General features: G+C 39.4%; 1 protein-coding gene across 1 annotated transcript in view; it reads left to right on the top strand.

The window, feature by feature from the left end:
- Window positions 1-13,282, top strand: part of SNCA (synuclein alpha) — a 65,927-nt gene extending 52,645 nt beyond the window's left edge. The window contains exons 4-5 of the mRNA XM_069855676.1: window positions 11,562-11,651; window positions 12,653-13,282. Coding sequence (XP_069711777.1) covers window positions 11,562-11,651; window positions 12,653-12,685 — 123 coding nt within the window. The 3' untranslated portion in view covers window positions 12,686-13,282. The remainder of the gene's footprint in view (window positions 1-11,561; window positions 11,652-12,652) is intronic.
- Window positions 13,283-18,857: the final 5,575 nt, after the last annotated feature.

The following is an 18,857-nucleotide window of genomic DNA, read 5'->3' on the forward strand; positions in this document are numbered from 1 at the left end:
GTGAGAACTGCTCATGTGGCTTGTAGGAGAAGGAACTCTGAGAACTCCAATTGGTATGTCATGTGTTCTCTTAATTCCTCCTGTGTTTTAACAGAGCATCCTCAACTGCAGAGAATAAATTTTGGTAATCATTCTCATTGACATGATATGCATGAAATTATCCTTCCACAATTTCATCTGAACTTAGCACGTAGTCAGCCGTTATGCTGTGAGGTTGAAGAAAATTGGGGTTGGGGTTTGTTTGGTTTTTTTTCTATTTATCCCCAGAGTAGAGGGTATAATGAGTGCAACTGCTAGGCAATATTTCACTCAAAACTTTCTCACAGAAATATGATTTTGCATGCTAGTCTGGATGTAGTGAAGAGAGTGAATGCCTTACCTCAACTGCTTTTTTTTTTTTTTTTTTTTTTGTGAGCTACCTCTGTGGTGTATATGCATCACTTTTAACTCTTGTATGGTTACATATTAATGGGGCAGTGGCTGGAGTATGATTAGAGTCCCCTCTCTCAGGTCGTAAAGGCAGACGTGGGGAAGAGGAAGTTTCCCTTTCATAATCTTCCTTGTAGCTGTGTGACCAACTGCTTCTTGTGAATTGCAGCAGTTTATGGTAATTGCTGTGTTGTGACTCCAGTGCAGTCCCTGCTGCGGAGGGCAGACCCCTGCTTCGCAGGTGAAGTTTAGGGAGCTACTGTGCTTAATAGGACAAAAGGACCAGAGAGAAAGTGTCATTCTAACAATTCTGTCAACTAACATTTTGTGCTTCTTTTGATCCTTTAAAAGCGGCTCTATGTATTTTAATTTCAAATGGTTTCACAGAGTTCATTATTAGAAGGTTCTTTCTGGTAAAAATGGTGCAGTAACAGTTGCTCTTTGAGGCTTCATCTACAATTGGAGGAGATCATCAGCCCACACTGTTTCAGGTAGTTGGCTGGCATTAGACACCGCTGAGGCTTGTCCTCCTTTTCCTCTATCAGCCTGACAAGCAGCATCTCTGCCCTACTTGACTCTATTCCAAACACCAAGCTGACGCATCCCAACTCTTTAGCAAGACTTATCTTGTGTGCAGTTCTCAGAGATGAGCACCAGAGGTGCAGGGTAGTGAATGCTTAACAGACTTTTCCTAATTGTATTTATTGTATGGACAGAATAATCTGTGGTAGACCAGGGAAGACTGAAATGATTCAGGATAACAATTTTTCCACTATCAAACCTTTGCTACAGGGAGAAGGGGGACTGTTTCCGTTGGAAATGACACTAGAAATACTGGCATTGAATGATAGTAAGGGAGATTGAGGTTAGATACCAGGAAAGATGCTTAGTAGCAATTGTATAGCATGGTTTAACACTAGCTGGCAACTAGGCACTGTACAGCCACTCACTCTCTCCCTGCTGTGCCTGGTGGTATAAGGGGGAGAATCAAAAGGGTAAAAGTGATGAAAACTCATAGACTGAGATAAGAGCAGTTAAATGATTGAAACAAAATAATAATAACAGCAATAATTAGTTGTAATGAAAAGGAAAATAACAAAAAGAGAGAGAAATAAACCCCAAGAAAAACAGGTGATGCAAATGGAAAGCAGTTGTTCACTGCCTGCTGACCAATGCCCAGCCGGTCTGTGAGCAGTCATCACCTCCAGTCAGCTTCCCCCAAGTTTATATACTAAGCATGGCATCGTATGATATGGAATATTGCTTTGGTCAGTTTGCATCAACTATCCTGGCTGTGTTTCTTCTCAGCTTCTTGTGCACTCCAGCCTTCTTGCTGGCTGGCCAGCAAGAGAAACTGAAGTCCTTGACTGCTTCGCAACAACTAAAGCATTGTTCTCATTTTAAAGGCAAAACACAAAACCAGCTACTAGAAAAAGCAGACATGTGACTTAGCTGACTTCTCAAGGCCAAACTTGCACTCATATGATTTTCTGTATATGAAGAAGTAGTGAAGGTTTTTATGGTATGTATCCATTTTTGAATAACAACAGATGTCTGAAAAGAAAGAGGATCAAGAAGACTGGCTGCTCTCAGCAGTACAGGTGTAAGTACAAAAATGGCTTAGTGAGGTGGAGAGTTACACAAGACTTATACTGACAGATAAGAGCAGAATTTGGCCTGCAGAAGGCTGTTTTGCTTTGACCTCCACTTGAACAGTGTAGCAGACTTTCATCTGATGCTTTCCTTCATCTAAGGCAGGAAGAAAGAAAAAAAAAGGCAAAGATAACTGTAACAGTGCTGGGGGAGAAGGGAAAGAAAACAGGTACTCGAGTATTATATATTTAGGTACTAGTCTTTAAGAGCATCCTCACCTTCTACACCCCACTAAGTAAACTTTTATTAAATAATACTTTCCAGTTAGTTCAAAAGAATTTTCTTCTTCTGTAGGAGGATAATAAGCTGCAGAGATGATTATTGTTTGTGTTTCATGCCACTGGACTTTGAAGTAATATTTCCCAATATGCAAGCTCTGAGTAGTGGTGTTCTTCCTTCTAGATGAAGAGGAATACTTCAGCACTACAAATTTTAAAATACAGCCTGACTCTCTAGTCTTTTGTAATGTTTTGATCTGCTACTGAACAGATCACAATTGCAGGAAATGCTCCTGAAACCTTTACAGTTCAAACAATTGTTGCAGGTGTTTTTCAGAGGAAGTTCTGGTTTCTTCCTTAGAAGAAACACATATTTTAAAACTCCCCAGCTAGTAAAGTGCCGTAATGGATTGGAATTGAAGGAATGCTTTAGAGAGATGCTCACTGATAATAACTGAAGGGTAACCACTTCATTACCAGCACATCCTGTCAATCAGTTACAGCCTTTGAAGATGACCATGCTGCCACTAGCTCTCCTGTCAGCCCTTAGCTTAACATGCTGGAGAGTAAAAGCAAATGAGTCAATAATGATTACATTAGCTTACTTGCATGTACTCTAGAGAGAAGCAAAACAGAGAAAATCCTACCCTCCATATGCTTTATGTAATAGAGATCTCTCTTTTTCTTTAAAATCTTCCTTTTAAATGGATGAAGTTACTTCATTGCTTTGTGAATACACTCACAAAAGAGGGTGTACGGAAATGAAACGTGTATTATCACTGGGACTCTTAAGTGGCATGGGAACTCTTGCTGTTCATGATGCTGTAGAGTGGCTGGTCTTGCAGCTCTTTATAGGGAGCTTTTTCTAAGACTAGGAGAAATAACTGTGGTTTAGAGACTGCTCTCTTAGGTAATGTAGTACTGAATTAACTGTTTGCATGAGTGGAGAATTCTTTTAGAGGGAACTTATTTCCTTCTTTAATTTTCTTTCCTAGGAAAGAAAATATATACTTACGGAGTCTATACAGTAATGTCTTCTGGAGTTTATCTGCACTAAAAAATTGTTATATTGGCATGTGATTATGATATTCAGGGAGTTTTAAATAATGTATGGTAAAATAACTTTGCAGCTTTGACTGGGACCAGACTGTTTAAAATCATCTTTACTGACTTCAATTGAGCCAAATCTGAACAAGATTGATCATTTCTATGCTTACTGCAAAGCCAGTGTGTACCATCGATTTAATTAATGTGATCAGTCAAGATCATGTATCATTATGTTCCAGTTTTATGTAATGAAGATAAAGCTTAAATATTATCCTTGTGAGTCATTCTTGGTCATGGATTCATACAGATTGGAGAATCTCCCATTGCTGCAGGGGGTCATATGGGTTTGTCTAATACCATGGAGCTCCTAACACATCTAGATCCAGGTTGTTCTTAAGGACTTATCATTAAGGAGATTCTTCTAGGATTATATAAACCTAATTCACTTATGTTTTCCTGGCGGATTGTTACATTTTTGTTTCTCTCTGTTCTAAGATGTGATTATTCCTGCTGTGTTCCTTTGGGATCTCCCAGCATACTCAGCCAAGTGCATTGTTTAAACCAAATTCTGTGTTCAGGAAAAGGCACCCTTGAGCTGGGTTAGACCAAGTAGATTATTTCACAGGCATTAAGATGAGAGAGTGGTTTGGCTCTTCTGCAGTAACATAACATTGCTGGTTTATGTTATTCTTTCACTTTGTAGTTCTTTTTTGTGCACCATTTGCCTTTCCTCTCTGAACTGGTGAGTGCCTGGGTGCAGCATATTAACACCTTTCCTGACTGAGCTGCATCTTATTTATTTCAGTCGCTTATTTAGTCTTGCCAAGGTATCTTTTAACTATTTAGTGAGAATGCCAAAAATAAACTCAGACTGTTCATTGTTCTTTAATGCATAAGACAGAGCATAGAGTTGAGGGCAGTCCTTGGTCCTTCTTCCAGATCCATATAGAAAATAGTGGTATTACTGGACTCAAGATTTGTGTGAAACTGTACTCTGAAACTACAATTTGGAGAATGTTAATTATGGTGTTGATAATGGGTATTGTTTGAGCAGATCAGTTACCCTGAAATATTTTTATTGACCTATGCTTCTCTACCTTGTTCAGGAGAATGTCACGTGAGGCACAGCTGTGACCGCATGATGTTTAGGTACCATGTATCATTCCCACTATTTTGCAATTAGAAATTATTAGGTTGATGCAAAAATAATTGATGTTTAAACTATAAACTTTGAAGCGGTGTATTTCAGCTTAGAATAAAATTAATTAATCAAAATAAGAACCATTAGAATCTATGCATTTTTGCCAGGAAGAAACAAGTCTATTCTGGTAGACTAGAATTATGAAGTTCTGGAACTGATGAATTCTTCAAAGGCATTTTGAGCTGTTGCCTGGTTGTGGAAAATCTTGTCTTGCAGGAAGTTATTGAGATGCTTGAAAACGTAGTAGTTGGTGGGAGAGAGGTGTAGTAAGGAAGCTGGGTGTGGTAGAGTTACATAGCCCAGTTCATGCAGCTTCTGCAGAGTCATTTGTGAGATGTCATTAGTCGTTGTCGTGGAGAAGACCGGTCCTTTTCAGTTGACTTATTTTCGACATAAGCATTACAGTTCTTGGTGCCTTTTGGTGAATTGCTGGCAGTATTTCTCTACTGTGATGATTTTGCCGGGATTCAAGAAGTCAGAGCAGATTATTTCACATGGTGACCACAGAACAGAGACCATAACCTTCCTACGATGCAGTTCAGTTTGAAGAAGTTATTTGGTGCTTCACCTTGGTCCAGCTACTGTGCAGAACACCATTGGTTGTCATGTAGAATATGGTTTTTGTCACATGTCACAATGTGATCAAGAAATTAATCATTTTGTTCCTCAGAAGTAGTGCAGAGGAGACTTTGTGATGGCAGTTTTTATTTTTGTTCATCTTGTACAGCACTCACTTGCTGAGCTTTTTTTATTTTCTAATTTGGTGCAAATTCTGAACAGCTGTTGATATTTAGTTCTTCTGCAAACTCTCAAGTTGTTTTGTGTGGGTCTGCTTCAATAATGGCCCTCAACTGGTTGTCATCTAACACAGAAGGATGAAATTTTTGGAACCATTGTCAAGCTATACATTCGTTGACAGTCTCCTGGCTAAGTGCTTGGCTGATATTGCTAGCAGTTTCCAATCTTTACCTCCCCTTTTGAACTCATGAAACAAAATCACTTGTATTTGCTTTTTTCCATCTTTAGATTGTCGTATAAAAAGAGAAAAAAATGGTAAAAAAAAAAAGCATTAGCATAAATAAGTAGAGTGAATTTTGCACTTAGAAATGGTGAACTACATGAATACAGTTAAATAAAAATTTAATCCAAAATAGGTATCACTGTTTGTAGTGACAGAAATGGCATTTATTTTTTGCACTGTACTGGCCTGGTTAATGCAAAGCATGAATCGTGAGTTTGAGGAAAGTTGATTGCTCACATAAATATTCCTCTTGTACTTTGAACTGAGTTGGGTCTCCTCTTTACAATTAATACTGAATGAGGAATTATGAGGGAGGGAGAAGAATCATAGAATAACCAGGTTGGAAGAGACCCACTGGATCATCGAGTCTAACCATTCCTATCAAAATATATACAATCTATGTTGTATTGAAAATTTGTTTTTCTAGTTTACATCACTTCATAAATTGTTGTAAACATTAAATATTTCCAGCTATTTATAGAAACCAAGAAGGACCTGTAACAAAAGACACAGTCTGCACATTCATTTCTGTCCCCGCAGGCCTCAGTCTTTATCCTTTTCAGTTTTGTTAGTGCCAACTGAAGGGCGTAAAAATATGAATAAAAGGCAGCCTGTAGCACTTGTGGGCACTGTATTAGCGTTTCATTGGAATTGCACTGTTGTACTGACATTTATTTGTTTAATTAAATGACTTTTCTTCACTCCTACTTTCCATTTAAGGACAAGGAGAGCAGTAGACCCTTTTCATTATTGGCACTCTAAATGAATTGTGTACTGGAACAGCTAGTTTACTTTACAGATAATGCTTTCTCATAATTTCCTTCACTTAGGTATTTTGCTTAGGCATAGTTAAAACAGTTTACTTCTTTCTAGCTAGTGCACAGATATGTCTTATTTCTGTATATCTAAAGTAAAATCATTAGACTGCTGCTAATGCTTTTTCATTTGCAGCTGAGGCTTGGAGGCACTGACTATTGCAATGAGTGAGTAGGAGATGTAAAGCGTCTTAAGCTGACCTGGCAACTCAGTTATAACCAGTCAGCTTGACATATTTAATACCTTAGGCCTAGGGAAATATATAAATTGAGGCCATTTTAGCATATTTGTTTTGCATGTTATTGGGAATTTGTTGATTTCTTCACGGATTTTTTTTCCTACTGGATAATTTAGGCTTTATTATTTTCTTTTCAAAGGGGAATTTTAAGCCCATTGGCACAGTAAATTGCTATTTAGCTTGTAGCAAGAGGTGAATTTGGACAGTATGCATAATGGGTGCACTGAGAATATGCAAAAGGAAACCTAATATTTTTCTTGAAGCTCCACCATGTAATGAGTGACAGTTCCTGAAGGAAGTTCTTGCAGGGTGCATAATATCAAACTGAAATAGCTTTAGTTAGGGATATTTAGTTACCAGCTGTACGGGCTTAAGGCAGCCCTACTGGGTTACAGGTTTGGGATGTGATAACAGGCGTGAGGCCGACAGCTTTAGGGGTGAACAATTTATCCCTAAATAATATTGTGGTAGTAAAGGCAGATGAACATGAGCCAGCAGTGTGCCCAGGTGGCCAAGAAGGCCAATGGTATCTTGGCTTGACCAGCAGGTCCAGGGAGGAACGGCTGAGAGAGCTGGGGTTGTTTAGCCTGGAGAAGAGGAGGCTGAGGGGAGGAGGCTCTCTATAACTACCTGAAAGGAGGTTGTGGAGAGGAGGGTGCTGGCCTTTTCTCCCAAGTGACAGGGGAATGGCCTCAAGCTCCACCAGGGGAGGTTGAGGCTGGACATTAGGAAAAGATTTTTCATGGAAAGGGTCATTGGGCACTGGGACAGGCTGCCCAGGGAGGTGGTTGAGTCACCTTCCCTGGAGGTGTTTAAGGCACGGGTGGATGAGGTGCTGAGGGGTATGGTTTAGTGTTTGATAGGAATGGTTGGACTCGATGATCCGGTGGGTCTCTTCCAACCTGGTTATTCTATGATTAGTAATACAATTATCCAGACTCTAATAGCAACAAATTCATTAGATCTGGGCTAAACTTAATATCCGGGCTCATGAAGATGTGCGTGACCATGGCTATCAGGTAGGCAGGCAGGAAGCAGTCATGGCTTCTTTACCCAATGAGCTGCTTGGGCCATGTGGTGAATGTAACTTTCCTTGATGGAAATGTCTTTCTGTTGTTGAGGTATACCAAAATTATTTTGTAAACCAGCTTTTCCCCTATAGCTATTCGCAGCTTGTCAATAATTATAAAACAGTCAACAACAGACTGGCAAGTGATGTGGTGTGACCAGTTCTCATTGAGTTTATAATAAATTAATTCTGTTTTATCATGTTGGTTTTTTACATCTATATTTCATTGTGAACAGTCGAGCTTCCTATTAGAGGAAAAAATCCTCACACAATACCTGCATGGGAATTTTCATAAAGATCTCAAGAACACACAGAAAGACAGCAAGCATGAAACTAGATGAATGTGAAAGTTTGTGGGGAGCTTATCAATGTGTATAAATACCTGATAGTTGTAGCGCTAAGATTGAACCAAACTCTTCAGTGGTGCCCAGTGAAATGGCAGGAGTCAGTGGGTGCTAATTGAAATGCAATAAACTCCATTAAAATGTAAGGAAAAGCGTTTCCACTGTGCAAGTAGTCAAACACTGGACCGGGCTATCCATTGAGATTATGCAGTCTCCATCTGTGGGGATGTTCAAAACCCAGCTAGTCACAGCTGTAAAGCAGCCTGCTCTGGGTGACTGTGCTCTGAGCTGGGAGATTAGATTAGGTGATCTCCAGAGATGCCTTCTGACCTCTGTGAGTAGAAGTGCTTTCTAGTGTGATCTTCCCTTGCCAATATAAACATTTCAAGAGCTGACATTGCTCTCTATAACTGCCTGAAAGGAGGTTGTAGAGAGGAGGGTGCTGGCCTCTTCTTCCAAGTGACAGGGGACAGGACAAGAGGGAATGGCCTCAAGCTCCGCCAGCTGAGATTTATGCTGGACATTAGGAAAAGATTTTTCACGGAAAGGGTCATTGGGCACTGGAACAGGCTGCCCAGGGAGGTGGTTGATTCACCTTCCCTGGAGGTGTTTAAGGCACGGGTGGACGAGGTGCTAAGGGGTATGGTTTAGTGTTTGATAGGAATGGTTGGACTCGATGATCCGGTGCATCTCTTCCAACCTGGTTATTCTGTGATTCTATGATTTGTCTCAGAGTATGGAATCACTCCAAAAGGAATTAGTTTTCATGAGAATATAGATGACTCTAAGACTCCTTCAGCATTCATAATGGAAAGAGAAAATGTGTTACTAGCCAGAAAGATAGTAAATTACAATGCTTAGAATGGCTGCTAAATTACAGTACTTCTATTGAAGTTGCTTTTGTCCAAGATGACATGAAATGATTTATTTTTGATGGCAGTAACGTAGCACTCAAGGGCATGTCACCGAGAGGGCTGAACGCACAGTCTAGAAGGTGACCATTTCACCATATGGTGCTGACATAGATGCGGTACCATTAGCAGACCTCTTGGTCTGTTTTTTATGTGTAGAGGATCTTAAACAGCCTCTCCCCTTCCACCAAGAGTGTTGTGAGATGGAAAGGAGCATGGAGGGAAGTAATGGGGTGCAATTTTCACCAGTAACACTGACATAAGAGAAACATATTTGGTGACATTTTCCTGATAAAATAAATAGGCCTGATGTTTTGTCAAATACTCTATAATTTAAATGGGGCCAGATCTTTGGAAAGACCTTTTTTGACCCTGTGTGTCAGACACACAGCTTAGCAGGTTTCATTCCTGTAGTAGAGGAAGAGGAGTCAACATTTTGGAGCCATTGCAAATAATTTCTACTGCTCATCTTATTTTTGCCACTCTTGTATGCCGGTTATTTTGTACCTGTTCCTTGAGTGAGAACTGATGCTTAGGGTCATGCAGATGTACCACTTTATAATGATGGGGCACTGTCTTCCTTTTTTTTATAAAATTAAGTTGCTCAACAAAATGACAACACAGCATGGTTCAGGAGAGGGCTCTCCTCTGGGCAGCCACAAAACCTTGTTTCTATAGCATGGGGTCTGAGGGCACAAGCCTTTCTAGATATGCAGATATACAACTCTTGCCCAGAGGGACTGTGCTTTAAACCAAGGTGTAGGTGGGCATTTGCTTTTTCTTATGAGAATCTTCAGGGGACAAGCAGATGTCCTCACTTTGCCGTTCTTTTAACACCTTGTTTATTGTGTGAGTTGTAATTTTCCCTTTTTAAAGTGTTTTCACTGCAAAAGAGCTCATATTCCCCAGTTAAAAGCTGACTACTTCTTTGAGAAGCTTTTGTTTGTTTTTTCAGATCTTCTAATAAAAAACCTTCCCTTCTGGAAAAGCCCTTGTATGTGGCTTAAGAATAGAGGTAGTCTTTCATACTAAGAGAAGAATTGGTCTATTATATTTTTTTTCCTTTTCCATAACTGAGTTAGGGTATGGAATTATTGATCATGAGAACATAAAATTGCATTTCTTTGTTTTGAAGAAGGTAGATGATGAGATAAGGTGTACCTTCAATGGCTTTGTGTTACTGGGGTGGTTGTTTACTTTTGTGATATCCAGACTTCAGAGGGACAGTACATCAGAAGCAGAGAACACCAACGTTAAAAACAATGTGGCCACCTATGCTATAAATATAAATGTAACAAACGTGACCTTGAGTAATGTCATTTTTATCTGAACTATAATGACATCAACATGAAAGGTGGTGTTTGTGCTACTGTTGGCAGCTGGACAAGAGGTGATAAGCCTTTCCCAAGGAAGAGTTCCCTTGATGGTTTGGTACAGCTTATGATTTGCTTCATCTGAAAAAATACTGGTGTGGTGATTGATGTTGAATTTCACTGGTGCTGCTGATTGTTTTATTCAAAGCTGCAGAGGAATCTTCATCCTGAACTCACTGAAGGAACTTGGGAAGATGATAAATTCAGCCTTTTTTAGGCATGTGGTGTCTCTGTAATCCTGATGGACAGTCCAGACCCATGGCAGAGGTTCCTAACAAACAAACAGCATACAAGCTTTGAAGCTCCTCTTTGAAATTTGGCTAGCAATTCTTTTTTTTACATTGTTACTAATGGTCCTGGCAGTTTCACTCACCATCTGTTTTCCTGCTACAGATAACATTGAGCTGCATGCTTTTTCTTGTGTGGCCTCAAGACTGATTTTGCACAGTTTCACTTGATGTACTGATCATTATTTAGGGAGAAGCAAGAATTAAGGTATGTTTTGGATTAAATAGGAGAACAGTAGGTTGGAGCTGAAAATCCTTAGAGCTGATATGTTAGATCAAGCGCACAGTAACAGCTTTGAAATTTGCATCACACACATTATTCAGCTATTTCAGTCAAACATGATAGGGATTGATGCTATTTCTTATAAAAGCAAATATGCATAAATACATAATTACTGTTTCATTTGTTTGCCTTGATACTACTCAATTCTTTTGGCCTTCTTTTACAACCACTGTTGTATATCTTTGACTGTATTCCCCCAACGAGTTGAACAGAAATCAATGTGATAAATCACTTAATTTGTGTGCATCTGTGTTTCTCAGATCAGTTTCTTAAGGAGCAAAAAAAAAAAAGTTTTGGTTTGCTTCACGACTTGACAAAGCATTTTCTGTGAGATTAAAATATGTTCTAAAGGCACTCAATAGGTTGTTGGTGGTACTATTCTTTCGTTCTGATTGATTTCTTGGCCTGTTCATGGCAAGAGAGAAATGGGGTATCAGCCTTTCAGCTGTTCAGGAACGTGATAGCAGTCATTCCCATGGATACCTCTGTGGAACATGGAGAATCTCTCTGGAGCTTATGTTCTCTAGCTCTTCACAATGCTTAGAAGCATTCTGCAGGCAAAGGGCAGACCAAGAAGTCAAACATTGATGGGGAGGGAAGGCATGTTTTGGCATAAATGACGAGGCAAGCAGTCACAATCTGGCACTTTTCTTTCCTTGTTTTAAACATAGAACGAAGAAGGTTTCCTGCAGGAGGGAATGGTGAATAATACAGATGTTCCTGTGGATCCTGAGAATGAGGCTTATGAAATGCCTCCAGAGGTAAATCTGTTGTATTTACTGTGAATGTGCTAGGGGAAGGGCACAGGACGGGGTGCATACCCGAGTTACATTAGCCTAGCACAGGCTGATGCTGTGATCTGCAAGGGCACAGCAAGAAAGTGGTCTTTTTGGCCAAGATCTCCCAAGGATATTGTACTGGGAATCGGAAAATCTGTTGCTTTCTTGACAGTAAAGAAGTTCAGTGGGAAATTTTTGTGTTTTGTAACACTTGTGCCTGGGTTTCTGGGTAATCCACAGTAAACTTGTATCTTTTTATGTTTGGTAGGGGATATGGAAAAAACTGTGTATTCGTAGATTGTTTTAATAGCTTGGCCATTTATCAAAGCATCATGATTTTTAAAAGCTAATTCATTGTTATACTTTTTAAGTTAATGAAGCTACGGGAGTAAATTATGTTTTTGTTTTTCATGGACCTGCTATCTAAAATATCGCTGCCATGTCTGGCATGATGCATTGGTATTTGGAGTGGCAGTTTAACAGTTGTGCAGGTAATTAGGATGAAAATGAGAAATTTAAAACATTTATGCCATGATCCAGTAACAGACTTACAGGCACGCTTGATCGCTAACATCTTGAGTATCACTGAAATTAGGAGGGCTGCACATGTACCCACATTTAAACATATTTAGATGATTTACTGACTCGTATGAGTATCTGCAGCACCTGGTGTACTGTTCAGCCCAGAGGCAGTCCTTTTCTCCCTCTCCAAATGAATTGCCATGGGTGGTCTCTTGAGTTCCTGTCAATATCAACTGAATGACATGATAATCACTGTAAAATCCTGATTCTCCTGTAAATACCACAGCTTGTAAGGTACAGTATCTGGAAGATGTGACAAAATAATAATGAACGGCAAGATTTTGATCATATGAAAATCCATAATATTTTGGCATTGAATACACTAGTACTAGAACAAGCAGTGAAAGTAGGATGTATTTATGTAAAATACTAGTAGTGCTGATTTCTGCTCTCCTCATTAGGAAGAGTATCAAGACTATGAACCTGAAGCATGAGAGTCCTTTCCTTCCTTTATATCTCCTGAAATCTACTAACTACTAAAGACGTCCCATCCTGTACAAGTGCTGAGTTCCAATGTGCCCAGTTGTAAAATTTTTTTACAGTTTTTACAGTGTATTTTGAAGTCTTCCATCAGCAATGAATGGAGTATCTGTGACTGCATCTACCTTGTTTCAGCATTTCCCTTCTGCTGAAATGAAAGCTGGTTGGCAAGGTCATTGTTGTGCTGTGGATATTGTGGCTTCAAGTTTAAAAGTTAAAAAAGAAAATACTAAATAAAAACACCTAAGTGTCTACTGCTTATTTCTAACCTGTATATGTTTTGTTGATAGATTGTTAGTAATTTGATATTGTTTATTATACAATTTTTTTTCCTATGACTATTCTTTCTGTGCAGAGATGACTTATTGTGAGAACTTTATATATATGTGTGTGTGTACTATACATATTAAAAAAGAGTAATTGAGCATGAACTATGCACCTATAAATATTAGCTGTTGAAATTTTATTGTTTTGTGATGTATTTTATTAATTTGTTTCTGTAAATAATGGTGTTCAACTGAAGCCAATAAAATGTAACCCATTAAAAATGAGCTCCTAATTTAGTGATGATTTATAACAGCATCTTTCCTCTCAAAAAACATTAAAACATTAAACATTAATGTTAAAGCATTCAGGCTGTGTTGCTTCCTGTGAGGGAACTGGAGGAACAAAAAACAGCAAACAAAAGCCTAGTCTATACAAAAAACAGGGTGCAGAATGAGAGTACTAGGGCTGGTACCTTAGCTGCAATAAACTGTTGGCAAAATAGATTTATTTGTCGTGCTAATAAACTCTCTATTGTAAGAAGAACCTGAGAGTGAATGAAGCTATTAATAATGGGATGATTGTCAGGGAATTGAGAAGCCCTTTGAAGAATCACTGCTTCAAGGTTGTTAAGGTGTTGGCTATACAGACAAGCGATGGATTAGTTGTAATAAGTTTTTCTTGTGTAAAGTCCTGTTTAGCAAAAGTACAGTCTACTGTCTGTTTTTAGACATGGTAATTTTAGTTACTATGTTGCCTGGATACTTTTCCATGTAGCGGAAAGATTTAAATGTGAGATGTTTTTACTTCTGTCATGTTCTGTTATCTGTTATATTGGATCAAATGTTGCCTCTAACCTGAATGATACAGTGGTTTTCTTTGTTTAATGTTCTCTAATCCTGAGTAGAGTTTTGAACTTCCCTTAGAGCTGGTCTTTACAGTGTTCTGGGACATGGGTCTTAAAACAGTTAAATAGCATTATTTGATTTTGTAAATGGGGGAACTTAGGCATGACCACAAGACCCAGAACCCCAGAGGCTGAATTCTCCAACTTCTTGAACTTGAGCTCCTTACTGGCTTTCTACAACCTTCCTGGTATTAGCGTGCCCAATGTGGAATAGATCTTTCCAAGTACGTACCCACCCAGCTGTATACAATTAGGGCTCATGGTGCAGTATTGTGAGCCAAAATCGCACAAATGTGTTGGTTTCATGATGCTTAGAAAACCAATGTTTCCATTTCCCACATCATCCCATGTTTCAGTTTCTGATGTCATGCGCTCTTTTGCAGAAATCTTTCATGATAACTTGCAACAACCTACTGACAGTTTGCAGTCTCCTTCACAAGTGTCATGTCAAAAGAATCCCTTGGTCTGGACTTCTCTACTGCTAAACTTCATCCTAATGCCTCAGTGACAAATCTGTTGATTGCATCCATGGAAAACTGATATCAGGACAGGGCACAATGTAAGATACTGTTTTTATAATTTTTAAAGTTGTTTAGGGATCTTTCTGTTCTAGTAGAAGGATTCAGGAAGAAAAGCCCAGCATTGCAGCATAATTTTTTTTTTTTCTTCCTGGCTTGCTAGCAGGGACTCATCCATCAAAAGCAATACTAACAGCAGTCAAAAGCCTGATACTACAGGACATAGCACTGGAAATAGCAGCCTGAGTAGAATACATATTTCTGTTGTTCATCTTTTCTTCCACAGCCCACAGGTGTTGATTGCTCTATTGTTTCTCTGTTAGGCAATCAAATTAAACTGTTTGGATGCTCACATATTACAAAGTTGTGCGCTTCTTAAATAAGCTGTGGGGAGTGGGGTATGTCATAAAAACCAGTAATAAGACTAAATTGACTACTGCGATTGGCCCATTATCTGAGCACATAGGAGTTAATTATTTTCTTTTGTAGGTTAACATCAGCAAATCATTCCAAGTTTTTAGGTCATTTATACTGTACCATAGGTGATCAGTTTAGTTCTCTTGCCTCTTGCAGACATGCCCTCAGATGACCCTAGAAGTCTACGGGACCCCTGGTTACTATGGCAGCACAGTGTGATGCACTGCTCTGCTAAGAAGCTGCATTTTAATTAGATTCTTTAACAGCTGCCTGAGCATACTTTCCAGGTAAACAAAATGCCATTTTGTCTTGCGTCCTGCAGTGATATGAATACTGACGTGCAGATTGCGAATGTCAGAATCGTGTTGGGTGCTAAAGCTCAACTAAATAGGTAGGACTATAGTCAGATTTTTTTTAAATGTCTACCTTGAGTATAAAAAAAATGCTTCTACTGTTGTGATGACATTTCTTTATGCAATGACAGCCAGAGAGAAATATACCTCAGAACTCTCTTCTCCCTAAGAGCCTAGATTTCAACCTAAACTGAAAGCAGTCTTCTGTCCAAAAATTACAAGGTAATAATGAGTCTCACCATATCCCTGTCTTCGGGGAAAGAACCTGTTTGTTCTGTTTTGGCAGCTTTAATGGGTCTTATAATGGTTCCTAATTAAACATATCATAATAATGTTTTTATTGCTGTAAATGATAGTGTTAATACTTGTGTTACAAGCGTTTCATCTAATGACTTTCAGGTCATTGTATTTGCTTGGGAGATAAGGCAAGAAATACCTTCCTGCCCTACTGAGACTTTCCTTCATTCCCTCAAGACCCTTGTAGGCAAATTAATGTAAATTGCAATGTCCTAAACTCAAGGGAAAGAAACATGCCTGCATCTCTTCAGGAAGCACAGATTTTACTCATCTTGATTTTTGTAGGGTGAGCAGTCCAAGCTCAGTGGTCCTTCTACAGAAGGATCTGACATGAACAGTAGGTCATTAAACTGCAGCAAATTCAGAGTAGAGACCTCTGCCTTCAAGAGCTGGGAGGCTTGAAGATTGAGGACTGTCCATTTAGTGGCTGAAATTATTTCAGGAGTATACTGGAAGACAAGTACAGAGTGGCTGTCTATACATACTCATAGAGTTTTAATATACCATGTAGAACTACTTAATTGTTTCTAAGATTTGATCCAAAGTTCACTGAAATCCATGGGAGGATTCCTAGTGACTTCACACAAGTGCTGTAGTAGACCCATAGCTCCATTATACATTTGATCTTATCATACAAATTACATGTGGCAGTCGGTACTGATGTGATGAGTTTCCAATTCTTTCCTGTATGTTTTTTGGGGAGAAAATAACTGCCGAAACCCTTGCTTCTAGAGTTCCGTAAGGTGCTGGCTGTATGGTATGTTTTTTGTCAGATAAGTGGTGCACAGTAGAGGTGATGCTCCAGGGGGTTCTGATCCCTAATTTGCTGAACACAAAGGCAGTCCTCATTGACTTACATGGTTGTGGATGATCCCTGGTGCCTCTCTTAAGTCTGCGTAGAACGTAGAGATGGCAGAGATGATCAAGATCCCTCTTCAGAATCACAGAATCACTAGGTTGGAATAGACCCCCAGGATCATTGAGTCCAACCATAATATGTAAGGGTCACAAAAGTAGTAGAAAAGTGAAGATTACTGCTATGTCCTCACCAGGCTTTTTCAGCAGCACTGTGGTCTTATATGCTGGCAAAATTACAATAAATACAGCATACCTTAAATTTTGGGTTTGGATGGAATAGTTGCCCCTAGGTATTGCAACTTTAGAGACAATCACTTCTTCATGTAATTGTTATTTAATGACATACTAATGCAAACTAAATCTTTGTGTTCTGCTCTGGAATAGCGTAGGAGGTAAGTGGAAGATAGAAGGTTCTCTGATACAAGTTTGGGATTCAATTTCAGTCCACACAAGGCTTCCACTGACTTTGACTAAATTATCTGAACTTTTTGACCCACAGCTTGAGACTTTCAATGTTTCTGGAAACGACAGTAACGATTGTCTTCACAGATTATTATCATTCTGTTTGGTTATACGCAGGTCTGAACTAGTAGCATTGTGATTTCACGTAAGCACACTTGTTCATGAGTTATGGTAACCAAAACCAAATGAGATCTTAGTCTTTAGTGTATACATACTGCATTTTTAATGGAAAATATAATCTGTTTAAATGCAGACATAAATTTTCTCAAGTCTGCCTGACATTTAACGTGTAACTCAGAAAGTTCCTGTGATCTAAAAAAGGCTGGCAGATGGAGAAACAGCAGGTGGAACCTCAGATGAGACAGCCAGGAGGTAACAAACAGGGTAGGAAACTAGGTCAGGTGAGATTTCTACCATGTTGGAAAAAGTGCTTTGAAAATGCTTCCTTTCCTCTAGTGGAGGCCTGAAAGTGGGGTTTCAGCATTTTCCATTAATATTTGCCCCTCAGAATAGGTCAGAATCTGTCAGCTTCTGGTACATCTATTGGGTGTATTTCTGTGGAAAAGGTGAATGTCTGAGACTTACAAATATGCTTTTTTTTTTTCAGCTGCACCATAGGAGATCTCTTTACAAGAGGCCAAAGCATCCATGCATTTCTGATTATTAACTTGAGTTTTAACAGGGAGGATCTTGTTACAAAAAGCCAGCTCCTGAGATACCTCAACTTCTAGTACGTGTTGATGAGGTTGCAAGCTGGCCTGGAGGGCTGGGGTTTAGTCTTTGACCCTCCCTCTAAAAAGAGGAAGGGCTGCAGCTCGTTTTCTCCTCAGAATACTGTCATCGTTACTGTATTTTACAAAGATATGACAAGGCAAAAGTACTGCCCCACTGAGGCAGAGAGGCATGGTGGCTGTTTAAGAAAGACAGAGGAGGAGGTTGAAGAAGAAAAACAGGCATGAGAGCCTTGATGAGAGTTGGCTGGCATTCAACCTGCCTCCCTCCCCCAGGCAGACCTTCTGGCTTCAGAGTCTAATGATAGAAAATAGCCCATGGTTTTACAATGCTTCCAGGGACAGACACCTCAAGGTGGCAGGTAAATTCAGAACAGGGCTTTTTTGCTCTCTCTGAGGCAGAATTCCCATGTTGTGTGAGGAGACCTAGCTTTTTATGTAAATTCCCCTTTCTATTTTTCTGTCACCTCAAGTCATCTGTAAAAAGAAAATAAAAGCAATTGACCGAGGAGTCTTCTAGATTAATAAATATAAGAGAAAATATGAAGGCTGATTTTATCAGTCTTCTGCATAGAAAAGGGAGTTCTGCAATGCTCATAGGACTGTTATCCCCTGTTGTTTGATTGGGACTTTTAATCGTGAATTTCAGTTGTGGAATTCTGTGCAGCCTTGCAAAAAATAACAGAGATAGTCATCTAATGGTATTGTTGCATTTGAAAAGATAGCATTTTGCTAAATCGGTTACATTGCCCACAACCAGAAAAACCTTACAAGGGGTAACCTTCATAAGAAGACAAGACAGTGCTGTTGAATAAAAATGGACAAATGTGTTAATAGTGAAAATGTAAAGGACAAGAATTTACGGAAAATAGAGTCTCTAGGTTGGAAAAGACCTTTGAAATCATCAAGTCCAACTGAACCTGTCCACCTCTAAATCATAACCCTAAGCATTTCATCTACCTGTCTTTTACCTACCTACAGGGATGGTGACTTAACCACACGCCCCGGCCCTGGGCAGCCTGTGCCAGTGCTTGATAACCCTTTTAGTGAAGATTAGACATTTTTCCTAATGTCCAGTCTTAACATTCCCTGGTGCAGCTTGAGGCCATTCCCTCTCATCCTGTTACCTATCACTTGGGCAAAGAGATCAACACCCACCTCTCTAAAACCTCCTTTCAGGTAGTTGTAGGCACTGATAAGGTCTCCCCTCAGCCTCCTCCATGCTAAACAACCCCAGTTCCCTCAGCTGTTCCTCATAAGACTGGTTAACCAGTTCTCATTTATCATGACTCTTTGGGCTTGGCCACCCAGCCAGTTTT

This window comes from Phaenicophaeus curvirostris, chromosome 4 (assembly GCF_032191515.1).
Source record: "Phaenicophaeus curvirostris isolate KB17595 chromosome 4, BPBGC_Pcur_1.0, whole genome shotgun sequence".
Lineage (NCBI taxonomy): Eukaryota > Metazoa > Chordata > Aves > Cuculiformes > Cuculidae > Phaenicophaeus > Phaenicophaeus curvirostris.